The following is a 27,212-nucleotide window of genomic DNA, read 5'->3' as shown; positions in this document are numbered from 1 at the left end:
TGTACAAATATCAGAAACTAATTAAGCTGACTCTGTGATATTTAGTTATCTTAGATCCTGGGAGAAAAAAATTGATTTCTGTTACACTGAATTAAATTACATTTTCATACTGATTGATACAAGCTCACTTTGCTTCTACTTGTCTTACAAAACTACCCATTATCTGACTTTAGTTCTTGAAACTGGGCTGCTGACCTTCTGCAGTGATGCTATTTTAGCACTGTATTGATGAACAAACACTTTGTCTATGGGTAGCATTTGTCTGAAAGATCTTATATATCTCTTACCTCGCTTGTTCAACTAAGTGCAGGTTTGAAAAGGACATTATTTTTCCTAAGTGAAACAGTATTTTTAACCTGTGCAAGTATGCTGTTCTGCTACCAGCTTCCACATGCAGAACCTTTCGTGTGAGAGTGTGAATGCAAGTAACAAAAGCTTTTTTCCTCCCTGAACTACAATCAGCTTTTAAAACAAAGTCAGCGCCTGGAAACCAAGCACTGTCACATGTTTGAGCTGCATGGCCCTTGCATCTGTCCCAGCTGATACCAAACTTCCATCTTCAGGAAGGTGAGCCTTGATCCCCTAGCTGGTCTTGCATCTGGTGCAGGAAGGGTGCTGAGCTGCATGATGGAGCAGCAGTGGAGCAGGTGTACAGTGTCTGGGGGGGAACACCTGCAGGCCACGGCCTGGCCTGCTTTCTTTCCATGACCTCTTCCGCTATGTGCTGGTGCAAGCATGAACTAAACTACTGTACAAATATAGGTACAAAATACTTCAAATTGTGACTGCTTATCTGACACAACCCCCAAATTCAAGGATGTGACATCTACTGCTTGGCAATGGTGCCACAGTGCAAGTTTTTGATCTCTCATTGTCAGGACAGCTGGTGTTCTCATCCTCTGAAAGCTGACTCCACCAGCAGTCCGTATTGCTCCTACACCACAAAGGGAGAGGGTGCTTGTACTTGTGGATTAACTTCCCAGTGTCAGAGAAAGGGAAGGAGGATGTAGTACACTACTCTTAAGTGAACAAGGAAGATGGTCCCAAATAAGTGGAAAAAGTGCCAAAACATTTTTGTATGATGTTAAACCTGCTTTCCTATTGGGAGAGAATTTATTTTTTGCTGGTGGGGGGGCAGGAAACATAGGAAGGTTAATCTGAAAATGTTATGCTGCTATCTTGATGCACTTGGTAATGGATGATCTTCCTTTCATCTTGCAAAACAATTTTGAGGATCGCCTTGATTCCTATGGAAAGCAAGCACACCTGGAACTGCCCAAGGACTCCAGTGTAAATAATTTTTTGAACGCCTGACTCCTTTCACTCATTCATGCTTCTCATGGATTCCTCATGATGTCTGTAATGGAAATTGCATGTGACATGTCTTTCACACTTATGGGCTTATCAAGGTAAAGCTGACAAGTTCTCTTTTCTCAGCCTCTGACTCTACATGACAACCTGTAGTGAGCCTTGGCAACTTCCAGACAGATGACTACTTCTGTTTTGCACAAGGCCAGAGACATTTTGTTACAGCGATAAAGTGCGTGTCACTGAGTGCTGGGGTTAAGTGCTGCTCAAAATACACCAAAAGCAATGGGGAACTGGCACAAGAAATGATGAAAGGGAGAAAAGGAACTTCAGGCTAGACCCAAGGACTGTGAAGAGTTTGGTGACTTTACTGGGAGACCAGCTCAAATTGAAGTCAGTGGACAAGTTTTGGATGACAGACAAATTCACATAGATTTCTTAGAATACAGCCATGTGCTGTGTCTACCTGCTTCCCAAAGTTTTAGATGTTTTTTCTAAGCAGTGTGAATAATTTGGACACAGAAATCTGTGCTCAGAATCTTTGAGACAGCAATTCAAGAGTTACATTATGTAAAGTTGGTCAAAAGCCTTTCCACGTATTTGGGTTGTTGTTTCTAAGCAATGTAGAAAGAGATCAATTTGCAGGCTGTTGTCTTTCATAAAAACCTGCCCTTCCTATCCCATATTTATCTCAAATAATGTTCATTAAGGCAGTTCCCCTTCCTTTATGAAGGCTGAAGTAGATGCTCTCTTAGATATTATTTGAAGAAAATCTGGATTCGCTGAGTATTATGACAAAGACTTCTTACTCATTTGCTTCATTCTTTCATTTTGGGTAGTTTACATCGAGTGAGTGTAAAGATATTTCCTTTGTTACCAAAAATTACTCCAGTACCTCCTCACACAGGAATGTACAGAGACAAAAAGTCCTAATTTGTAAGACTAAAGTTTGTAAGACCGACTAGCAAATGTGAGATGTTTGCAGATGGTGCTGATAAAAAGCAAAAGTGCCAGGATAAGCAGAAAGGATAGAAATAAATGAGGTAGAAAGGACATTCTAACAATACCAAAATAGCCTTCAAAGATCAAGAGGTTGCGGCCGAGACAAATGAATAATGGCGGAAGCACAAGCTGCTGATGCAAAACCAGAAGAGAAATGATGGCTACAGAGGTGGCAACGGCCTTCCCCTAAATTCACCTGCTTACGTGGCCTCTGTTAGAGTAGATTCAGCCTGCAAGCTGTTGTTTTTATTCTCATGCCAACATTAGCTCCAGGGCAGAGGTGGACATTTGGTTTTCAGATGGGGCACGGGGACAGTGGTCACAGAGCAATGCCAGCAGTGTTTCTCCTGCCCTACACTACCCTGCAACCCACCAGGTGCTTGCTCTTACTCTGCTCAGCCAGTTTCAGAAGTAGTACTCAAGGACTAAATCTCCACTTAATTTAATTGAGAAAGGCTGTAGGGCTTTACTGCTATCATTGTTTAGCAGTTATTTTTCCTGAAGCTGCAATTATCACTGCCAGTGCAATTCAGTGGGTAATGGAGGAAGTCAGGACAGTATACGCTTCACAACCTCTCAGGTGCTACCAACCCATGACATTAATTTATGAGGCTCCCACTCTGCTCTCCGTTGTTTCAGGAAAAATAAAAAGCATGAGCTCTCCCTGATTTAAACATCCAGCTCATCTTTTACCCTTGCATTTGAAGGAGTAGGGGAGGAGTGCTGGGGGAGGAGGGGAAGAAATTCACAAAGTTAAACAAGGATAATTAAAGAACAAAGGCAAGAAGTCTGCCCTTGTTAATTTAGCCCTTGAGGAGCTGATGAAGTGTCAAAGTAATGGACAGGTAAAGTCATGGCCAGGAAAAGACTTTTAGCAACTGTATTGTGGACCAAGTTTTTGTAAAAAAAGATGGTGGGATTTAGGCTTTGGTAAATACAAGGATCACTTGGCACTCAGTCATTTCTACTGAGGTGCTTCCAGTTTCCCCCTTGAGGTTCTCCTTCAGAACCTGGATCCCAGCCCTTGAACAGAAGGTGCTCCTGTGAGAGTCAGCCACTGTCTACATATTTCACCCCAGTCCCTGAAATTTTTTAGCTTCAGGCCCTGGTCATTTACATTTTTCCATTAAGATTCTGCCAATAAAGGGCTGATAAAGGTTTCAATGCTTTCTTCATGAAGTCATAAAATCCAACAGACCAGCAAGTTGTTTCTACCTGTGGTCTGTAACCATCTGCAGCATTCACTAATATATTTATAATCATCCAGAGAGAAGTGGCATATGTGATAACATTTGATACTCATTACTAAACCCAAATAGACCACTGGAGAATGTTACTTTGATATGAAGTTGAATTATAATTTTATTACTCAAAGGACACAAACTAATTTCCACCTACAGTTTAGCCAAACAGAAGGTATACTGTATAGGTATACAGCAATTCATTGCTGCTTTTGAACTGAAAGGACAAAAGAAAACCCTGAACCACACATGAACACATGCAATGAGCCAACCTGCTACAAACCTTCTTGGAGGAAGAAGAAAATATTGGGGAAAGAAAATCCCCCTTGCAAGAAAAGGCTCAGTAGGACGAAGGCAAGTTTCTTACCAAACTTACTGAAATAATGAAAAAGTAATGAATTATCCAGGCAAACTTCTGGGATAAAATTGCAAAATACAGGGCTTTCTTGGTGTAATTATTTTGTATGCCCTGCTTATTCCTACTCAATACTACAGCGTTAGATTTCTTTAATCAATTAAACAGGTGCATTCATGATGCAGAACAAATTAAGTGGAACAACTTTGGACAGGATTTGCATGTGGATTTCTCTTGCTTTCTGCCTGCAGTGTGCTATGCAAGTGTGCCATCAAGTGGTACAGAGAGAAAGAGCTCAGCAAAGAACTGATCCTCCACCTTAAGCCTATTAAAGACAGGAGACCGACTGTCCCCTGAAATGCCACCTTTTAATCAGTAAATAACCAGGGACAAATATTCACATGCCGCCGTAAAACTAGCTGGGAAAGGGCTGTATGTCCGGGGCTGCTGGGCACGTGGCTACAGGGGCAAATGTCTATGAATTCAGAAGCCTTTGAGGACCTTGTAACAGGCTTGTATAAAAGCCTGACATTTTATAAGTCTGCCAAAGGCCCTCATTAGCACACAGTGAGGTGTCTGTCCCGCATCACAGAACAAAGCAGCCCTCGAATGACCCTTCTGAGGAGCTGGTGAGCAGCATGGCTTGTTCAGACAGATGATGCTGATTTCAATGCAGCTCAGCTGAGCCCAGAAGGGAAATTGTCACTGCCATCTGGGACCTGCTGGTAGTGCCTGACTGTACACCAAAAGACCTGTACACCAATGTGGTGACACCAGGAGATTCTCCATCCTCCTCCTTGCATTGCTGCCAGCCATGCTGGAGCTGATGAGTTTGGCTCAGAAATGTTTGACTGGGGTCAAGGATTAGGGATTAATTTGGGTACATAAAGAAACATTTTTCTGGTTTCTGGGTGTTCCACACCCCTTTCATCACCAAACCACCTCAGCATCTCAAACTTGAATGCCATGTTACTATGAAAGAAAAATGTTCTACTGCTTTGTTTTGGGGGTTTTTTTTGCATCCAGGTAACTCGAGCGCATACAAGGAAAACAGCATACTTCAAGAGCTGTTGAGGCACCTGTAATTCAGTAAAATCACTAGAAATTAACTGCCCCTAAATACCTTTACAAATATGGTACTAGGTGATTTGTCTCTGAGCATACAAGTACATTGTACAAACCCACGGTTTTCTTGGTGGGTGGTATGGTTTTGTAAGTGTGGTGGGTGGTAAGACCAAGAGCATCTTAAAGCAGATCTTGTATTTTTCAGACTAGCCTGGCTTTGATTTTACCTTATATATCTCTCTCACTTACGAATTGCAGTTTCCATTCTGGTGGAACTGAGCATCAAATATTACCCTATGCATATTTTATTTCCCTCAGTATCACCTAATGCCAAACACATCTCAACACTGCCTGCTGCCTTTGATGTACAAAAAGTTGTGCAACTCTGTAAGAGAGTGTGTGGTTAGTGTTGAAGCAGATATCTGAAATAAGAGAATAGGAAAATGCCAAGGAAAAAGAACAATATGAGCAGTAACTGAAAGATTGGTTGGGGAGCATCAGTAATTTGTGGTTAGCAACACAGAGATGTTTGAATCAGGACCACAAGTGGTAATTTCCTAAAAGTGAGTAAAACAAACCTTTACAAATCTGCTCGTTCTCCCTGTGAAAAGCACTAGGAAACATTCAGCTTTCCTCTTTTCCACTGATTGTGAAGACTTACACTCAGTATAGTTATCCATGGTCAGCTGAGCTATCTGTCTGTATCTCTGTTCTCACCTACAGCCCACCTTCCCAGGCAAAAAAGTCACAGGAGCATAAAGGAAGCCATCATTTACCCGTTGAGGACTATCTGCAACACTGGCATGGTGAAATAGCCAGGTGGTCTATTCTCTTTGTTATCAATAAAACATGCTGCACACTGGCAGACCTTCTAAGCTACCAAGGAAGGCTGAGTGACAGGGGAAAGTTCCTCAGAAGACAATGGCAAAGAATGAAAGGGGATTTATTAGGAGATGTATGCCAAATTACCTGGGAAAGCAAGAAAGGAGCACGCTGCTCAATAAAAATACACGCAGATCTGAAAAGCGCTCAGTATTCAAATTGCAGATACTCTCTACTCACTTCATGTGCTGTTGGAAAAGTAAATCTGCTGATGCATGAAGGCATGGCTAAGACATGGGAGGCTGGGAAAGTAGCACGTGAAAAGTAGAGGCTGTGCTTTAAAGCAATTAAAGAAAGTGAACATTAGAACTTCCCAAACTCTTCTAAGGTGCTGCCTTCCCTCCTGCTGTGGCAAGCAGTCCTGTCTTGTCATGCTCGAGTGACTGCAATGCTGGTTCACGGAAAGGGCAATTCACCCTCTGCTCTTCAGCTCTTCTGTTGTAAGGCACTGGCTTTATTCTCTCGTGTTTAAAAAAGCAAAACCTAAACGAGCTTTTCTGTTCCTCACGGTGTGGCTAATGTGCTGCTCAGTCCTGTACAGCCAGACCGGCCTGGGCTCTTCCTTTCAGTAGAATTTGGCCTGAAGTTTGCAGCTGACAGATCTGTGTCAAGTAAGGGCCATCAAAGCTGAGGGCAGTGCTAGAGGCACCATCACATATGTACTCGTGATCTAGATGTATTTGCTATAAGCCCAATGTTTAGCCTGCAAAAATGAACGAAAATACTCCAATTCATAGAAAGCAAGAATGCATTATTAAACAGAGCAGCTTTCGAGCATCTCTGTTTATGTGCATACCTGCCTCAGGGAAAGAGGGCAGAGTTCAGTGAGACTAATGGTCTCTGGGGAATAGACAGGGCTACTGGGCAAAGGTCCAGAGGATCAGAGCTAATGGTGTTAGAAATCTCAGTGGCAGAGAAGTATCTCACAGCAGTAGGATGGAAGTTGCCCACCTCTCTTCACTGTCTTAAAAATTATGAAGTTGACTTAAGATGACATTTTAATTGAAGTTACCTTTTCCTTTCATCTGCTCTTCATGTCTTCTTACTGCAACTTGTAAGACTTCTCCAATTTTCAAATTGATTTTCTCATAATTAATTGGAAAATTAACTGTAACTTAGTAATTATTTATCAAGCGTGCTCATTATGCAAATACCTACAGATCCAAAATATATCCACACTCAATGAATTTAATAAGAAGGCATCGCTGTGGATATTATAGAATTGTTCTTCACTTGCACCAAATATTTGAAAAGCAAATGTTAGGATTATATTTGTTTTTGCAGTCACTATAGGTTTTTGAAATGTGTTGTAGAATGTGCTCTCTGTCACCACAGGCCAGTATGCAATAGCTTAATTAATGCTGAAAGGACTGTAGGATATCCCCTTATTTTTTTGCTGCTGCTGCTGCTGTTTTCCTCTCTATCATGAGCCACTCAGAGGAATGTGAAAACAATGAAATGGAAAAGCTTCAGAGATCTGTGGCTGTTTCTGTAATTGGCTATTTTTATTTTTATGGCTGTTTGAGAGGCAAAGCATTGGAAATACTTGGCCTGCAGTTATTTGTGAGTACTGTTAAAATATCCATTTTCCTGACAATCTGGAAAGCTTAGAAGGCCATTTTATGTTTGGAAAATTAAGTTGCATCAACATTTAGCAGAAAAAAGCTGCAGGAATCTGAGAGCAAACTTAAAGAAGGCATACATCACTTCAGAAATCAGAGTTAGAAAGAAATATTCACAAGCATTTATGGGTGGGAATCCAGAACATTTTTACTCATATATTGACCACATAAAGTTTTAATGAAAAACCTGTGATATGATCAGTCTGATTAGGTGGTTGTCAAATATTGCAGCTTTCACAGCATGCTCAGTGAATGGCTTTTTGTTTTCCCATTTTGAAACTTTCCAAGTAGAATATTTTTGAAGGATATTTTTCCCAGTCTGATTTACCTTTGTCTCTATTTTCCCTGGTAATCTGACTGCCTGAAGAACAAGTTAATCATATCTGTGTTCCTGGTAATTCACTATTCCATTTGCAAAAAGACGTAGAAAAAGCCCCAAAGAATCCAGTATTGTGTAGGGGTATAAATTATTCTGGATTATTCTGCAGGTTCTTCTTTTGCAACTGTGGCAAATCTCCAGGAAGCAAAAGAGATCCAACCAAGATAGTTCTGGCTTATTTCTAGCACTCTAGAAATAGAAAATGTCTGGATGCTCAAGGAAGATGTATCCCATCCGATCCACAACTCAGGGATGTAAAGATGTAATGTTTAGTGGCAGGTTACACAATCACAAACCCACAGATTCCTTGGGCCACGTTTCTCAGTAATTATGCAGTGCTTAGATGCTTTCAAGTGAAAGTGGGTTTAGGTAAAAGCAGAAATAAAGCAAAGCTCGACTGAACTGTGTCTGGTAAAGCCACACTATGCATCATACTCTGGAAAGTAAATAAAAATCAGTGGCACTATCAGCAGGAATGCTACTACATTTACTCTTTGGTAAAGAATTAATACTCACAGATAAAGAATTTATAATCTAATCTATCATTTAAGGTTTTATATGCACCCAAGTAAATAAATCCCAGTCAAATCAGTATCGCTTCCATCACAAATATGAATAAACTACAGTCAGCACTGTTATCATCAGGTATTTCCTTTAGGCAGCCTCTGGCATCTCTCTTAGAAAATATTTTAATTGAAGTTAGAAGATTAAAAGCGATAAAAGAGAAGGTTTTCCTTTTTTTCAAACCTATATCCATTTCCATCTTGGTTTTCATATTACCAGCATGACAAATGTTTTTGAGGTTTGATGTAAATGTGATGCAATTTCAGGAGAACTCAAAACAACATAAATTTTTTTGACAGACTGTTGAATATCAGAAGCATTTGTATTATTCCTTATGCTTTTTCAAAAGCTGACCTGTTGGCAAAAATGGAACGATGTCACTTTCCTTATGTTTATTTTGTCATGGATGTTAGTCCTAACCCAAAACTGAAAATAGTTTGGTGGAAACATACATTTACCAATGTATGTTCACAATGTAGTTCAAAGTAAACATGTTAACATTGAAAAGAACATAATCTTCAAAAATTAAGACTCACATACAGCAAAATGTTTTATTCATAACTAGTTGAACGTATTTCCCTTAGTGTTGTAAGGACTTACACATGTGGTTATTTTCATCCTGTTGTGTTGGCTGACCTTGGCTTTCAGTGAGGCTGCCCAAAATGTGCCAAAGGACTTGCCTGGGTTTTGTTTGTTTGCTAGAATTTCTCTTTGTTTAGCATAAATGATAGCTTTAAGCTCAATTCAGTTATCTAAGAGTCAGACATGTTTAGCAGTCCTCAGTTTGACAGTGAAATGACCTGTGTATACATGGATAACTTTGAGTACAACAGTTCTGCACTCACTCTGTGGTGTCCATTTCCACTTGAGCCAGTTGCTTTAATTTGTAGTGTGTGTTGGTGCTTTGACCACCATCAGCTCCAGCTCTCTCATGCTCCATTAGCCAGCCTAGTGCAGTGCAACTCTGCAGTGATTCCATAGAGTTCTCTTAACCAAAACTTGACTGAAAGGCTGCCTTTTTGGAACGAAGGATCGTAACCCTAACCAATGTCTCTGAATGGTTCAAACAGGACTGTTTCAGACTGCATTGTTGGGCTCCATCAGCAATTTTATTTCTGTTATTTCTAGGCTTAGTGTAGTTTTGGTGTCTTTTTTAAGCATGCTGCCTACGTGTCCCTCTTTCAGAGGGCACTGACAGCCCTCAGCCTCCTCCTGACCCCCTTTTCTTTAGTCTTCCTTTTTTTCTAGGCTTGGGGAAGGGGAGAATAGAATTTGCTAGTCCTTGTGGAGTTAGGCTAATAAATGCCATTTATTAGTATCCTCTCTGCTTTCTCAATGACTCAGTATTCTTAGCCCAGCTCTCAATGTTTCCTTTTGTCAATGTCATTACACATTGTTAATTTGCTGTGGGTTTCATCCCACAAAAGCCCCTATTGATTTACTGTAAGATATTAAATGGGTCAATTGCATAATTTTTTATAAACAGCACACAGTTCATTCCCTTCTTTGCTACAGAAGCCTTCCTTACTTTGAAGTTCTGACATCACTGTTAGTCATCCTCAGGTTGTATCCCACCAGTATCACATTTAAATAAATCGAGCAGCCTGAAGAGATTTAATGTGAACTGGCTAATTCGCCAGTTCTCAGCTCCTGCTTCTCAAACAGGACTGCCAGCAATAAACCAAGTGGCAGTCTGCCATTCCCCTCACTCATCCAAAGGTGCTTCTCCATGTGGATGCCAGCAATCCTGAAACACACTCATTCCTTTTTATGACAGTGAGGACTGCCATACTCAGCAGTACTGACTATCACAGCATTTCAAAGTGTCACAGGCTCCTTTAAAAAGGTTGAACTATGTATTATCACAAAAGAAGGCTTGGGAGCTACTACATAGATGTAACCACAAGTCCTAGAGTTCCATGGAGGGAGCCAAGAGTGCACAAAGCCCAGTGACAAATGAGTGTGTCGAAACATGCATGTGAAATTATTATTTCCAAAGTGCTCACTGGATTCATAAAGATTGGATACTCAAATCTAAAAGCATTTTCCTGTCCACTACAGTTTTAGCCAAAAATCTCTAACCTTAAAATCTGTGGGATTTTTGACAGTAGCGATAAACCTTAAATTTTGCCCAGTGAATCCCTGTGTCAGTTCATTGCCTGGTAGGTTCTAGTCGAAGGTATTTACTGCATTTCCCAGCCAGTTCCCATCAGGAAAAAGATGTCCTCTAAGGCACTTGTTTGAAAGACTTAGGTGCATTCATGCTGTCTGACATGCTTCCTAACACATATTTGGAGGAATTGCCTTTACTTCTCTAAATTTCCCTTATTCTTTGGACAAAAAGGAAGAATATGCTTAAAGCTCTGCCTGTAGGTCCCCTCACCTTGTAGAATAACAAAGTATGAACAGCATGTCAGTGAGGTTGACCTTCCTCTGTTGGATACCATGTTTTTACTTTCTTTTCTCCTTTTTCCCGTATTTTCTCTGCTTGCCGTAACTATGAGAGGTTCAGCAAGTTCTCAGAACTTTTGCAAGTGTATTTGATATATTTTTATTTTCTTGTCCATTGTTAATGTTTACAACATGTTTTGCTATTTGCAGGATTTTATTAAGGTCTTGGCAAATCTGACATTTAGAAGCTCAAGGACCTGCTTCTAACCTCTAACTTTGCCTGCCTTGACTTTTAGAAAAAATGTCAGGCTTCCCTCACTTCATTCTGAGTGTTTTTTTAAAATTAAATGTGCTTGCTTTGCAAATACAGAAGGTACTGTAAAAGGTACTGTAATTCCCATCTTGTGGACAAATAAAACAATGCCACACCAAATGTTCTAAAGGTGTAGAATAAAATCTCTCTCGCTTTTGTAACTGTAGATAGCTTGAAATTTCAAAATTCATGTGCCTATATACCTGTTTATCAATTTCAGACTAAACACAGTACAATCTACCATGCACAGATCAAGATCAGGATTAATTTTGTACTTACATTTTTATTTTAAATTAGCAAATCTGTAAATGTGTAAAGGTATTATTTGTGATTGCAAGAATTGCTTCCTGAATTCAGGCGTACCCTTAAAACAAATGTAGTACATTTTCTTTCGTGGTTTTGGTTGTGGAGCATAGATCAGATCACAGAGACATGATCTCTGTGGACAGATTTTTGACAGTTTTGTGAAGAAAAACAGTAGCTAGTTACATTTCACCGTGTTTCTACAACACTTGTCAATTGTACCTCATTCCAAAACCTGTTTTAAGGTCTGTGGGACCCAAAGCCCAGGCCCTAGTTTTGAAATGTTCCTGTGGTGACTTTTGCACGTAAGACCACAAAGATTAAACCTTGTTGTCGCTAAATGCAGCCCTCTTTTAACCAGTTTCTGCTACTTTTTTTTTTCTGTTTGCTCCAGCTTTTTCCCTTTTCTTCACTTTTTGAGTGTTTGAAGTTCTTAATCGTTTTACTTTCTTTTTCCAGGTGTAGAGGGATTCCTTGTGGAATACAGGATACCCCAGGAGGGCTTGGGCATCCCAGGGCTGTTGCAGAAGTACCCCTGATGGGGCCTCAGGCTGAAAACAGGCTTGCTAGGCACCTGCCAGCCAGCAGCCTTGAATAGCCTTGGGAAAAGGTATACACTGGTCAGCTCCCCCGCTGCTTAGAGGCTTTCTCATGGGAAAGGGGCATGAACTTTGGGGGAAAAAGTATAACTTGGTGTACCCGAATAATGAAAGGGGAGCGCGATGCTCAAATCGTATCGGTGTTCGTATCGTGACTCTGGCTGGATTCCCCTGCTCCCGGGACCCCTCCCTGCTACGCGTGGCGCCCGAACGGCAGGGACCCGGGTGAGTTTTGCTTCAGGCAGGTTCGCTTCAATGCGGTAAGACTCCGAATTTCATCGTATCGGTGTGGCGGAGCCAGGGGAACCAGAGCGGGTGGCCCCGAAGCTGAGTAAAGCCGGGGGCCCGGTCTCAAAGCAGAATAGAAGGCCGGAGGGCAAGCCCTGAAGCCGAGTAAAGCCGGGGGCTAAACCTCAAAGCCGAGTGGCCGGAGACCGTATTTTCGCGCGGCTGAGCGAATACCCGCAGCACAGAAGCTATGGACTAAGGGGCAGGACCTCGACTCCTAGCTAATATTCTCTCTATGAGAGGCGAAATTGTAAAAGACCGAGATCTGAATGCCCTCGTTACGTGGGCCCGGGAACACGGATTATTGAGTTACACTTCGCGTTTGTTCTCAGTCGAAGCGTGGGGGGAAGTTGGAAACGAACTGTGGCTGTCCACGATTGAGAGAGGAAAGGCAGCTAAAGAAGTTAAAGCCCTCAGCTTAACCTGGAGGGCAGTAACTAGCACTCTCACAGAAATAAAAACAGAAAAGACAGTTGCTGTAGCTGCCATAGAGGCTTTAGAGAATAGCAGCTCTGGGAAAGGAACAGACGGGGGTCTTATGGAGCGGCGGCCAGAGACCAGAGCAGAGTCCAGGGTAGCACGGTCCTTCGGGCTGGCCGCAAGGAAACCGGTTAAAAACGCGGCGGCGCGTCCGCTCAGTGCAGGAGCTGCTGGACTCGGCAGGGCAGGATGCTCTCCCTCCGACGGCCGAGGGAGGAATGGCTGCGAACGCGGAAGCAGAGACACCCGATCCAGGGGGCGGGGCGCAGGCGGGCCAAGGAGACACAGGCAGTCCTGCTGTCCAGCTGAAAGCGGCAGAGCAACGCAGAGGTCCTAAAACCCAGCCAAAAGCGGCAGAGAGTAACACCCCCCCCCCCCCCCCCCCGCCGAACAGCGGGACGTCCGGCAGCAGCGCGGCTTCTGCGGTTTCGTCTCCTGCAAAGCCAAAGCGGCCCAGAAGCGGCCCCGGGACGGGGAGAAACACCAAGAACTGATACAACAAGTAATCAAAAAGCTTGCTAACTTATCTACACAAAGCTTTTTGCAGTCTATCTTTACAGCAGATGTCCTGTGTTCAAATTACTACATCAGCATCGTACAGTTGTTATTAACCCATTCACAGTTCCTGCTCTGGGAGCGAACGTGGACTGCAATGCTACAGAATGTCCTGCAACAACAGGGACAAGTCATCGCTGCATCACTGCCCAGAGCTATGTCCAGCAAAGTGGTGCCATGCTACAGGACCCCAAAACAAGAAGGCACTATCAGCATCAGCTCCTGAGAAAAGTGACACCACTACTTCAACAGCTGGGACTCTGAGACCTGTCCCGAGGAGCCTTGGGAGAGGCTGCAGACGTGGCTGAGTGAAGGAGCTGAGGACTTGCCAGATCCACCACTCTCCGTAGCAGGAGAAATAGCGAGACTCTGGGGCGAATGTAACAGCTGCCCTGGGTGGTTGCTAGTGACTTGTGGTGGGTGTCGGGGAATCCTTTCCAAAGACAAAACTAAGAAGGAGAATTGCATAAATTTCTGGGTATATTGCATAAATTTTTGGGCATAGCACCAGACACAGAGGTAGAGCGAGAAATTGTTTTTTGACTGTCTTGAGACAGGAGCATTAGCGGACATTTTCAATCAGCTGTCTGCCCATTTAGATCAAGTGAAGGCAGTCAATTTGGCTAGCATCTATGTTGTTCCTTGGTGTTTCGGCAGCCAGGGCTCACACTATTTTGCATAAACTTGCTTGCTGGGAGAGGGATAAGTTAAACATAACTTCGCAGATGCTTGATGAGTTAAGCGTAGATGTTACTAGTGTTAGACATACAGTATTACAAAATCGAGCAGCCATTGATTTTCTACTACTAGCTCACAGCCACGGCTACAAAGAGTTCCAGCGTATGTGCTGTATGAATCTTTCTGACCACTCTGTCCCAATTCACAAGCACCTCTCTGACCTCCGGAGGGGCCTACACATCTTTCAGGAGACAGACAACCCTATTGGAGATTGGCTTAAGGGTCTGGGTATCACCGGATGGCTGCGTACCTTGGTAGTAGAAGGCTGCCGATTGCTATTTGTAGTTATATTAGGTTTAATAATACTTGGGAGTATTTTGTTTTGCCTTAAAGCGGGGCTGCGATAGATCATCGACCAGACCTGGGTTGCCCAAAAAGAAAACGGGGGATGTGTAGAGGGATTCCTTGTGGAATATAGGATACCCCAGGAGGGCTTGGGCATCCCAGGGCTGTTGCAGAAGTACCCCTGATGGGGCCTCAGGCTGAAAACAGGCTTGCTAGGCACCTGCCAGCCAGCAGCCTTGAACAGCCTTGGGAAAAGGTATACACTGGTCAGCTCCCCCGCTGCTTAGAGGCTTTCTCATAGGAAAGGGGCATGAACTTTGGGGGGAAAAGTATAACTTGGTGTACCCGAATAATGAAAGGGGAGCGCGATGCTCAGATCGTATCGGTGTTCGTATCGTGACTCTGGCTGGATTCCTCTGCTCTCGGGACCCACCCCCCCCCCCCCCCGCAACATCCAGGCTCTTCGCTGATGGAAATATATCCCAACTTTTATTCTTCTATAAAAGTTTGAGGAACGGTCTGTGCAAATTAGTCTGTTTCACACTGGGAGTGGAGTGACACCACCCCAGGCAGTGCTCCAGGAAGGACTAAAGCCACCAAATGTGTGCAAACTTTACAAAGCAAAAAGGAAGAGCCAGGGGTATTCACCTCTGCAGCCCATGACTATTATGCACAGCAGTGGATGTTTTTATGGAAATCAGTACCAAAGATACTTTAAAGCTGGAAGCTAGACATAAGGGAGTGATGGATTCTCCTGGGGCCGGTAAGCACAGCTCTGAATTCAGGCACTGCAGAACTGCATCATCCCCACAAGAACATTATAGTGGCTTCTGGCCTCAAAAAGCTACAGTGAGTGCCTTTCAGACCTCTGAAGCATAGAGGGGAAGTGCTGTCTACCAGTGCCTTTTCATGAAGTACATCATCCACACACCTGTCATGCAGCCAAGGATGAAGAGGAAGAGGTGTCACTTTGGTATCTTTCAATACCTTGACCTGCTTTTGCGTTGTGATATTAAGCTGGCGGCTCTGGCAGATCTTCATATTCTTTCTCTCTCACCACCATCGGATCCATGTAAAATGTCATACATGAACTCCCTAATTAGCTTGGTCTTTGCATGTTAAGTGTTTTGATTAGTTAATTTTGGGTTACACAACTTTAATTGAGTGTTAATGTTCACCCATCAGTCCAGGTACAAATATCAAGTTCTGCTATTAGTGTTTTCACTTGTTCAAAGCAGTTTATCTGCACCAGTTCCAGTTAAAATCCCCTAGTTAAAAGTGTCCCAGTTAAAATTCCCTTTCCAACTTTAAAAAAAATTGTTTTTCTCATGTTCTCTGTATACTTTTGCAAATGTTTTAAGATGTGTTGGATGTATTTTAATATTTATTTTAAGGGTTTCTACTTTGCTCAGAACCAGCTCCAAACCCCAGTTTCTAACAGCCAACAGCCAGTTTTAGACCTTTAGCCCTTGGTCTGTAAGTAAGCTCCATGGCAACCTGAATCTTAATAAGGACATGTTAGCACCCTTACTCCAGCTGCTACTACCCCAACCCTGACAACGACGAGCTATTGGTAGACAGAGATGATCTGTCAAAAGGGAAGCACCAATCACTTAGGACCAAAGGGGTGTGCTGTGGGCGGTCTGTGGGCGGACTGGGGTGGAGCAAGGGTACTATAAAATAGTGAGTCAGCCTCAGAGCAGGGGCACACCACTGCAGATTTAGCTGTAGTGGGTGCCAGTGCTGGGCACTTAAGCCTTACTCCTATTTAGGAGCCTTCAATAATTTTTCTCTGACTTTTGGGTTAGCTAAAAGTCAGCCCAGCACTGCAAGTTTTCCACCAGAGGTCCAGTGCTGTCTAAGCCCAAAGATCTCTAATCCCTGCGTTCCCGGAAATACCTCTTGAGCCACTAGGATCCCAAATTTTGATATTTTCCTGATTTTTATAATTTTTCAATTTTTCTGTTTTAATAAATTATTTTAATTTTTCTAAGAGTTGTCTCGTTCCTCACATAAAACATCCAGGAGAAGTCTGGATTGGTACATTTGTTCAAGATGCAGAGGTCCCTGTCTCAGTATTTTGCATTCTTCTCAGTATTTATGTCTTAAGACATAAATTAAACAACATAACTTGTTTGTGCTGTTTCTAGACACATGAAGTTGTTTAGCCTCTTGCCAGGTTAAAAATGTTCAACCATTCAAACCCAGTCTTGGAAGAAATGCAGAAAGCAACATGGTTCTCCCATTTAGCTATGAGCAAGTCAAGGAAGGGACTTGATAAATCTGTGGCCTGCTCAAAAAGAATGGGCAGAATTTGTACAGGGGTTGCTTTGCACTGTGTTATAACAGTTGACATAAATATGGCACTTCCTCTTCCATCATCACAAAAGTTATTTTAAAAAGAATCTCTGGAAAAAAAAAAAAAGCTTCTAGAATCTTGCTCTTAAACATTAAAAAGATAGTGTTTTTTCCCTTTCATGAGGGGGAAATTGAAAATCAAAGCATTGTGAAGATTAGCACAGCTAAAACAGATAATCCTCACACCAGTCCTGTTGGCAACTCCTTCAGTAATTTTGGCAGCCAAATGTGAGGCCTGACAGCAGCACAAAGAAATCCAGCCAGGAAGACAGCTGCAGTCCTATATATCCGTGCTGGAAAAAACACATTCTGGAGCTTGCTGCCTGTGCTCTGATGCTTGCCAAGCACACCCTAGGAGTGGCCACACATGTGCTGGCTTTCACAAGAGAGAAACAGAAGGAAAACGGGAGAGCTGTGTGAGCCACAGCCTGAGCAGCAAGGAACATGCTGCCATAGTCCTTTTCTTTCTTCTAGAAAGAACTAGAAAAGACTTCCTGAGAAGTCAAGGTGAGGGTGCACATATTTTGTCTAATGTACAGGAGGAACTCTAGTCTAGATGCAGACGTGAACCACGTTCCCTGTTCACTGCCAGCAGATTGACCTTCATAAGGAACAACTGATTTCCTACACCAGGTGCACTGGGCAGGAGCCAGCAAGGACAGGGAACCTCCCTCAAGGCAGTGCCAAACTTCAAACCCTACAGCACCCAGCGCTTCTCAAACCCACTGTGGCCCCACTTGGCGCAACCCATCTCACTGGACCCCAGCGTGGGGAGCAGGGCAGGAGGCAGCAGAGCAGGGCGAGGAAGAGGTGAAGGAAGTAGCAGAGCATGGGAAGTGGCTCCACAGGAGACCCCGGCAGCCTCACAGTGGGGACAAGAGTGGCCCTGGGCAGGGCCTGCAGACAGAAGTGGTCCCACAGGGTGGGCTGGGGCTGAAAATGGGAGAAACAAAGAGCAAGGCAAAGGGACAGGTTTCCCTAAAGGAATGCCAATACATCCCACAGGCAACAATGGTGAGAAGAGGATGCTGAATGAGCCAATGATTTCTGCAGAACACCCAGGCTTCTTCAGGATAACAGTCAAGTGCCCAAGGAGAGCAGAGCCACCTCTGGGGACTGACTGGGGAAAACATCAGTGAATGGTAGGGAGATTAGAAGATACTCTTTTTTTGCCTCTTTTTCAGCAGACTGGTTGGCCCTGTCTCTCACACTCTGCCTGTCTTTAGCAGATGGAGCATATTTATTATTGCACTGGAGCTTTCCTGTATTTAGCAAGATGGTTATGCCCACAGAAAGAGTGCTTTGTCAACTAGGACACAAAAGAGCATCTGAGAAGTTTTACTCTACACCCTTGGTTTCAGAAACCTCTACCCAAGCTACAGAAACCAAATCAAAGCAGTGAATTGCAAAACTTTCCTCTTCAGACACATGAGCAGACCCACTTTTCATCACATCACTTTTCCTGCTTCCAAAAGCAGGATACTGCACACCATCATCTGCCCCAGATGCTGAAGGAGAGAAAGGACACAACTTTTGGGCAATGTTGTTCAATCAGTTTCAGCCACTAGAAGGGTCATACCCACACTGGAGCATTCCCTGCTCCTTCCACCTCCTTAACTGTGGAAATACCCAAGAACAAGGTCATGATTTCTAACGTGAGGGAGTGTGCCTGCAAGAGACCACCTACTCAATAAGCAGCAAAGACCAGATCAGGAAAGTGAGTTTCCACCCTGTATTTCAAGAGGGGACAGGTAAAGGGATCTGCCCATTGATGCAGATCCCAAGGAGAAGCTGTTTTCCCTCCCACAGCAAGGTCCCAGCCCCTCAGTTCATTCCAAAGGGCTGCAGTTCATTCTGCTGGATCAGATGTGGACTTGCAGAGCTCCCACCCAGCTTTCCAAAATGTATCTGCTGGCCTTTAAGAACAAGTCCAAGGTTTTCTGAATACCAATAAGCCACAAGGTTCTCCAGGGGCTGTTCTGTCTTCTGCCTTGCTCAGATGATGAGAAACACTATCTGCTTCCCACAGTTCTTAGGTTTTCCACAAAGGAGGGAGGCTTTTTGGTCCTGTAGGCAGGAGTGCCTGGGATCCGTGCCCCTCTGATGCTACTGATGTAAGGCAAAAGCGGAGGCTCCCGCACCACCAGCGCAGTGCCCTTGGGAGTGTAGGCTCGGAGCAGCAATTCCTCTTCCGCGTGAGCCGTCACTGCCACCCAGCCTGCAGAGCCAAAGAGAATATGGACAGTGAGGAAGACAAGTCCCTAGGATCAAAGTAAGGTTCTGACACAAACTACTGCCTCCCACAGTGCCTAAAACCCTGGGCTACCCACGTGTGGTTGCTTGAGAAACCAAGCTCAAAGGTCATATCCAGCCCTTTCCCAACAGAAGGCAGCACCTAAAGCCACATGTTACTCTTCCCAAACACAGCTCTTTCCTGGTAAGCTTCAGAGGGATGGTGGGAACTACCAAGAACACAAGAATGAAGCTTTCCAGTCAATGGCCCTTTCCCTCTCACCTGGACAGCTGACAGTGTCACAGCCATTCCTGATGCTATAGAACCTGTATGGCAGCCAGAGCATAAACTATTCCAATGCTGCCATCCTGTACAAGCATGGCTGTCAATCCCCATTCCTGGAGGTTGCCAAGCTTCAGCTGGACAAAGTCATGGCTGCTATGATTTTGTGTGGTTGAAAGTCCTGCTCTGAGCAGGAAATACAGCTTCACCCCTTCAGAGGCTTCTTCCCATCAACATTTCTAGGATGCAGACCCTGCAAAGCAAACTAATGAAGAAATATTAAATTACCTGCAGAGGAAAGCTTGATATCTGCAACTGCCTCAGTGGTATCAATTCCCTTCAGTGTAATGTCCTGAGGGACAAGTGGGGGGAACTCTTTCATTCTCTCTTCCCCACCCATGGGAACCTAAGATTAAAACACAGCGAAAAGATTTAACAGTCAAAAGATGCTTCAGCACCCCTACCTCAAACCAGCAAACAAGGCACAAGGGAGAATAAAGACATCAGACATTTGTTAGCCAATTAAGAGCTGGTTTGAATAACCTACAGGAGTTATTTCAAGTTTGCCAGAACAGAGTCAGAATTACATCAGAGGAACCCTGGGGGAGGTGAGCAAAGATGGAGTGCCCACTGCAGGATGCAGCTGGTGGATCAGGCCAGCTGCCTTGATGTGAGTGACAGCACTTGTTCTCCGTGTGCACAGGAATGGAAGTGTCAGGACAGGGACAGCTCACCCCCCTCTCCCATCAATCTGCAAGTGCTACACAGAACACTGCCATACCAAGGAAAAAATCAGACCACCAAGAGATGAAGGTATGTGCAGAAGATCCATCAGGCAAAGAATAAAAAGGCACATTTTTCACCTGCTATCTGTTCTGAAACCTCAGTCAGCAGGTTTGCCATGGAAAATATCCCTGTTGCTGCCTGCACTTTAAGGCTGCTCAAGAAGAGCCAAGTATGAGAAAGCAGAGCACTGCAAATCTTACCAGCCTGAATGCTAGAAACAGAAACTCTGCTGAAAATACATCATCTTGAGTGCTCTCTCTTAACACACCTCAGCCATGCAGTCTGTGCAAGACTGCTCCACACTGCACATCTCCACTCACCCACTACAGAAGTCCCAAACTCCTGATACCTGCGGACGTTCCCTGCCAGGTGTGGCCCAGACAGGGGGCCTGCCTACCTGCAGCCATGAGCTCCCCCCAGCACCTCCCCTTACCTTTAGGAACTCTTGGGCTGTGTGCTTCTCATAGACAGCATCAGCATTACTCAGCGTAGTTACGTGGACTGGCAACAGATTGGAAGCCAAGACAGAAAACCAGGCAGGCTTATCCCCCTGAAATAAATACCAAAAGGATGTTGATTTTGCGAACAGAAAAGCAGCCCTGAATTGCTCTCTCCTGGCCCCTTTCTTTCCTGCATGTTGAATACCTGTTTGCCTGATGTCCCCTCTGTGTCCGAGGGGTCCTTGCCTCTGCCCGTGAGAGCAGCCAGGGCTTATATAAACTGGGGAGCTGAGCTTCCAGACAGCTTCACCATCCTGCCTCAAAGCACTCCCAATGCCACAACTACTGCTAGCACAGCTACTCAGCTCAGGCAAATCATCCAACAGAGATCTTTGCTCTCATTTAATTCACAAGAACAAACTCAGTGTGGTTATTCAGCACTAGAGGTGATGGACATCTGCTCTGGTGCTTCTTCTCCTATCTCTCTACATTTCTAACACACAGCTCTCATCAAACAGTACTTGGTTCCAGCGCTCTCAAGCTATGCAAAGTCTGTGGAGCAACTGCAGCAGGCACTCTCATCACATCTGCAGACAGAGCAAACAAGCTCAGAGTGGGAGAGACCTCTCCAAACACTGCAGGAAGCCTGAAATAAGTGCAGCAATTCCTTCACGTTCAAAGGTGTAATTCGAGGCAGGAGCTTCTGTCATGATCTGAGCACAATAGTCCTCCAAGACCTCAGGAGGATGTAGATGCACAAAACTGATACATCGTTGTGTGCTCCTGCCATATTGGTACATTTTTTACTTGACAGAATCCTGCCCCCTCCACCTTTCTGGTTTTGTTCCAGTAGGTCAAGAGTGTTCTTAGCAAAGCACCAATTCAACATTTCTGTGGTGATCTTGGAAAGCAGACTGAAACAAAGGAATAGCCATACACACGCCCAAAACAGGGCAAGCTACTGAGAAAAGGATCTAGGATAATGTCTGTCTGGAAAAACTGCCCCTTCCAGAGGAAACATCATGGGAGATCAACTCCACACAGTTCAGTAAAGGTGTATGGCATGGGATTTTTAATAAATGGAAGAAATTACTGGCAGGGGGGACACACAGCACCTTTTACAGAAACTAAAATACATGTGCAGTTAATTGCTTACTCTGGCAAATTCTTCAGAGGTCTAAGTCAGAAAAGAAAAATGTCTATGCTTTTCTCTCTTGGCAGACAGATTTTGCAAAACACAGGAATGATGAAACCCACTTATTTTCCCAGTTAATTCTGACATTCTCCTCCCTGCCTTGTGCCTCTTTGTATGTCATGGGAAGCACATTAACCTGAAGACATTTGTCAGCATTCAAAAGCAGCTCCCATTATATGCTATAAAATACTCCACACTTGTAACAAGTAACAAACCTTTCAACTACGCATCCCAAGGCATTCTGACTTTATGCAGTGACTCAGTAACTGATTCATCATCTCCAAAGCAGCAACAAAAGGGTCTGAGAAAGCTACCCAGAAAGCCTTTTATGGCTGGTACTACAGTAGGAGACTAAGCAGCTGCTCCCAAAATCCTTTCTTCCCCTACCTCTAAGTAGTCTATACGTCCCAAGGCTGCTAGAAATAAGACCATTCCTGGCTTGAGAATGAAGGTCCGTGGAACAATGGCATGTGATGGCAAAACCAGCTTTACTTCCTTCTCTGTCAGGAGATTTAAAACCTGCAAAATAAATTGCCATAACTCATTCCAGATGTTTCAATGGGAACAACGAAATTAGTATTAGCATTGTAGAGGAAAAAGACCAAGTAAGGCAGTGTCAAGAACATCTGACACAACAGTTCAAATCTGGTCCACACAGTAAGTGAGAAACAGGAAGAATCTCCCCTGCCACACAGACAATCTGCTTGTCCTCTACTCAGACTGAACATTGATTGTAGGAACAAAATTCTATCTGAAACGTGGCATGGAGCTCTCCAAAGGAGAGCACAAGGATAATCAGAATCAGAAACAGCACGAAGTATTTCTGGATGCAGTAAGCATTTTCAAAGTGTATTCAACTCCAGAAGAAGGGAGGAAAATATACAATCTCAAGTTACCAAACCATGTCTCTAAGCTGATGCCAGTCTCTACACTGGCTATTAGAGACCTAAGTGCTATAGCAAAGCAGGTTATGGTCTGGCAAACACATCACTAGGAAACCAGGAGTTTTCTAGTGTTCATGAAAGTAGCACCTGCATTTGAGCTGTAAAGTCTCAGCACAGTTCTTACACTTCATTCTCTTCAGAACCCTCCTGTCTCCCTGTACATGTTAATCCTCCCCAAAAGGTCACCTGCACCTCTGCATGGGTATCAAAATGCTCAAAAATCAAAACATGCCTGTTTTGGACATGTGCACTTTGTCAGCACTGGCTTCAGTAGGGCATTGCTCTACTGAAACACTGACAAAGGCCTGATGTACTGGAGCCAGTAGCAGCAACACTGTAGATACTGCTAGCTTCAGGAGAATGCTTTCTCTAAGATTTGGTTCAGTCATACAACCCTGGCTATCCTCCTAAGCTCCACCTTTTTCAGTAGGCTGCGAGAGCTAAAGAAGTGCCAGCTTCACTGGGTGAAGCACTCTTGGCTTACTCCCCTTCCTGCAGAGGTTGTGGAAGCTCGGTGATGCAGTCTGTCTTGGGGTGACTTATGATGTGTATCCCCTATCGCTGCCCGATGCCCAGAAATTAATTTTGTGCCTTTCTATGCCTCTAAACTGAGCCTGAGAGGGGGGGAGAGGAAAAAAAAAAACGAGAGAACTTTCAAAGCAGTGTTTCAAGGACACGCACACTCCTCTGCGTCCTGCAGCGCCGAGAGGAGCGGGAGGAAGCAGCCTGCTTGCTTTTCAGCCAGCTTTCGGCTACTTTTCTCTGGAGAGAGACAGAGAGCTGAACTTTCGTTTTGCTGAGACTTTGGGTTTTTTTCTCTCTTCTTTTTCTGGACTGTTTCAACATCAGAACACATCAGGAGGATGTTTTTTCCATCAAGGCCCCCGAGGAGGGCCCACCCCATCCCAGCTCCAAGGAGGAGGGGAGAGGCTACCTATGGAAGGACTCTAACTCTCCACAGCGAGAGGTTTTATTATCTAGCATTATTATTGTTTTCCTGTGTGTTTGTTAAATAAATAGTTTTTATCTCTTTCACTTTCCTCCAAGGAAAAATTTCTTACTTTTCCCGAACCTGGTGGGGGAGGGGTGGAACCTGCCTTCTCTCAGAGGGTATATTTACAAATTTGTCCAAACCAGCACACAGTCCTACAGCTCCTTTGCAAAGCTGGCAGTATTACACTATTCAGAAATGCAACAGCATTACCACATGAACCCTTTGCAAGTAAATAAAAACCTTATCTTAATACAATTCCCAAACTTAGAGAATCTTAATGCCAGGACTACAGCAGAAATACTCTCCCACAGGCACATCTAAGGCAGAACAGTCCTCCCAAACCCTGTCAGCCTGACACACAGCACCACAGAGTACCTACACAGTCTTCCTTTACAATTCCTGGAGTGTCAAAACACCACCGAGCATCTTTCACTTCATTGTGTGTGAACTCCTCCCTTTCCTCATGCATCTTAGGGGGATCTCTGGGATCTTCATCCATGCTGTAGGAGAGCATGTCAGGGTCGAAGTCAATCTCAGAGCAAGACTTCTGCTGTTGAAATGTTCTTCCAACTCTTCCTGGATTAAAATGAAAGGTTTCCTGGTAATTAACTTATTAACTTGCCTTTCCTTCAATCAAACATCTGCCCCTTTCCCAACTTAACAGAGACGTACATCAGTAATATAACGGTGATAAACTCACTATGTGGCTAAAAATTTGTGTGTTCAAAAGCCAAAATGGTAAGAAATCCCCTCTATAATTCTTGCTTAGCACTCCTCAGACCCCGAAATCTCAGCACGGACCAGATCACAGACACTCCATTACTTCCAATTTATGGTAAAGCAGACTGCCTTGTTTTTCCACCGCCTCAGACTGCCAAAATTGAATTACCTGAAAAACACAGCTATCTTGTGCCAACCTGCTCTTTTGAATACATACTAAAATGATGTACAATCCCTGCAGCCCAAACAGGATTATTTAAAATTAAACTTATTTTCTTTATTTGGGAACAAGAGATGGCCCATACTGTGATATCCTTGCAAACTACTAAGCTATCAGAATTTGCCAGCCTAGTTCAGACAGAGGATGCATTGCACAGAGGAACCCTCTGCTACTACAGCAGCTGACAAGTATTCAAAAGAAGTGCTAATTATGCTGCTTATGGAGGAGGTAGAGGTCTTGCCCCCATTAATCCAGGAGCAAGTACTGGTCAAAATAAATTTACTTTTGTGTAATGCAGTACTTTCATCAGGGGCAGGAAGATAACACCTTTACTCAGGCAATACCCACCCACTACGTAACCTTGCTTTTTAAGTTGATTAAGGTGTTTTTTTTCTTCACTGCTTAGCTGATCTTCTGTTTTTGCTGCCTCTTGTTTTAGCCTCTCCTGCCTTCGGAATATCCTGTCACACGTAGGATTAATAATTGGAAATTTCAACAGGTTCAGTGTTGTTCCTGGAAAAACAAACAGAAGGCACATTTGGGTCTCTGACTACCTGATATATTTCAGCTCTGAGGAACAAGATTACAAAAAATCTGCTTCTCTAACTTTTTTGGTGAAACTCAGTAAAACAAAGTCAGAGGTGGAACTACAGCTGCTCCCATAGAGTACTACCCTCCCAGGTTGGGGCAGCAAAAACAACCCATCCAAGGGCATCCAAAACAAGCCACTTGAGACCTGCTCTCACCTACAGTTTGAACAGAACAGTCTCAAAGCCAAGAGGTGCCAAGACTGACTTAGTACACCCCAGGTAAGTCTCACCTCCTGACAGCTTGTTTTGGCCTACAGGTGTTCACCACTCCACCTCCAGGTCTCTCCAGACTGGAGGGCACCTCTATAGGATAGGGACAGGGCAAGGCATGCAGATCAGGTGCCATCCTAACCAGGAGGGGTGCACACAGGGGTGCACACTCTGGTTTACCAGGCCTCTTATCGCTACAGGATGCACAGCACCCTCACCACATGCATCCCACCCCTGCTGCCCGGAGGAATCACAGAATCAAATAGTGTGGAAAAGGCCTCTGGGATCATCGAATGCAACCTATGACTGAACATCACCATGTCAACTAGACCATGGCACTGAGTGCCACATCCAGTCTTTCCTTGAACCCTCCAGGGACTATGACTCCATCTCTCTAGACAGTTCATTCCAATATCTAATCACCTTTTCTGTGAAAACAACCCTCCTAATCTCCAACCTGAACCTTCCCTGGTGCAGCTTAACATTATGTCCTCTTCTCCTGTTGCCAGCTACTTGGGGCAAGAGACCAACTGTTATGTGGCTACAACCTCCTTTCAGGTAGTTATAGAGAACAGTAAGGTCTCCCCTGAGCCTCCTTTAACAGCCCTAGCTCCTGCAGCCACTCTTCACAGGGGACAATTTGAAGCAAGGCGCAGCTCTGGAACTCAGTGCCCACCACAGAGGTGCTCAGGGTGGCAGGTACCCTTGGTGACAGGTTCTCCTACTCTAGGGGTGGCCGAGAGCAGCCCAGAGGCCCACTGCTCACTGTTTTCTGCGCACCCCCCAGCCCCCATTACCCGTGCTACAAAGGGCCAAGCGGCGCCCTGACCTGGCCACGGGGACACGGTGGCCCTGTCGATGATGTCGGGGGCGCGGGACTTGCAGTAGTCGGAGCGCAGCAGGGTGTTGAAGAGAGTAGACTTGCCAGAGTTAGTAGCACCCAGCAGGTAGACATCGCCAGCACACTTCCAGGAGCGCTGCAGCCGGCTGACCAGCCCCTCCACACCGAAGCCCGTCTTGGCGCTCACCAGGCGAATATCCACCAGCGCGGCTCCCCGCAGCCCGGCCCGGGCGCAGGCCGCCGCCACCCGCTCCCGCAGCCGCCCCAGGTGCCCGCGGCAGTCCGCGGGCAGCAGGTCCACCTTGTTGCCCACCACCAGCACGCCCGCGGCGGGCACGTCGGGGCCCAGCAGCGCCGGCAGCTGCGGCAGCACCGGGTCGGGCAGCTCCATCACATCCAGCACGTAGAGCAGCAGCGGCCCGCGGCCGTGGCGCGGCGGGCGGCGCAGGGCCGCGCTCAGCACGCGGCGGTGCTCGTCGGGCGGCAGCCGCAGCCGCAGGGCGCTCCCGTGGTGCGCCAGCGCCCAGCACCGCTGGCACACGGCGCCGCGCAGCGCCGCGGGGCCCTCGGACAGGAGGCTGCGGTACTTCTCGGCCGGCACGAAGCCCGGCGCGCCGCCGTCCCCGCACTGCAGCTCGGCCCCGCAGCCCGAGCAGCTCACGCCGCTCGGCGGCACCGACGGGTCGGACAGGCTCGGTACTGCCGCCGCTGCGCCGCGCCCCCGCCGCGGCTTCGGCTCCCGCTCCCGGCGGAGCGCCGCCGCCGCCGCCGCCGCCCTCTCAGCCGGGTCCGGCTCGTACTCGAGGAAGACGAAGCGCTCCTGCTCCTCGCCACCGCCCGCTGCTGCCGCCGCCCCGCACCGCCGCGGCGGGGCGCGGGGCTGGGCGCGGGCCAGGCGGGCCAGGAGCGCGGGGCCCAGGCGGAGCATGGCGGCACCGCACCGCACCGCCCGGCGCGCGCGCCCGACGTCACGAAGCACGCCGGCGCCCCGCTGGAGGCGCGCGCGTGACATCACGATGAGCGCGGGCG

The 27,212-nt window shown here is 45.5% G+C and overlaps 1 protein-coding gene and 1 long non-coding RNA gene across 2 annotated transcripts; one reads left to right on the top strand and one right to left on the bottom strand.

Annotated features, from left to right (window-relative positions):
* Positions 1-12,047: 12,047 nt before the first annotated feature.
* Positions 12,048-20,112, top strand: LOC116444377. The gene is made up of 2 exons (XR_004240293.1): positions 12,048-12,249; positions 17,734-20,112. It is a non-coding gene; the product is annotated as an uncharacterized LOC116444377 (long non-coding RNA).
* NOA1 (nitric oxide associated 1) lies at positions 18,447-27,111 on the bottom strand. Its single transcript, XM_032109733.1, has 7 exons — positions 26,172-27,111; positions 24,891-25,055; positions 23,982-24,178; positions 22,052-22,183; positions 20,463-20,579; positions 19,532-19,649; positions 18,447-18,946 (listed from the first exon to the last, which is right to left on the bottom strand). Exons 1-7 carry the CDS (start codon positions 27,109-27,111, stop codon positions 18,741-18,743), a joined length of 1,875 nt encoding a protein of 624 aa, XP_031965624.1. The 3' UTR covers positions 18,447-18,740.
* Positions 27,112-27,212: the final 101 nt, after the last annotated feature.

This window comes from Corvus moneduloides, chromosome 5, assembly GCF_009650955.1.
Source record: "Corvus moneduloides isolate bCorMon1 chromosome 5, bCorMon1.pri, whole genome shotgun sequence".
In the NCBI taxonomy this organism is placed as follows: Eukaryota; Metazoa; Chordata; class Aves; order Passeriformes; family Corvidae; genus Corvus; species Corvus moneduloides.
The sequence above is the reverse complement of the archived record's forward strand: the minus strand, read 5'-3'. Positions and strand labels throughout refer to the sequence as shown.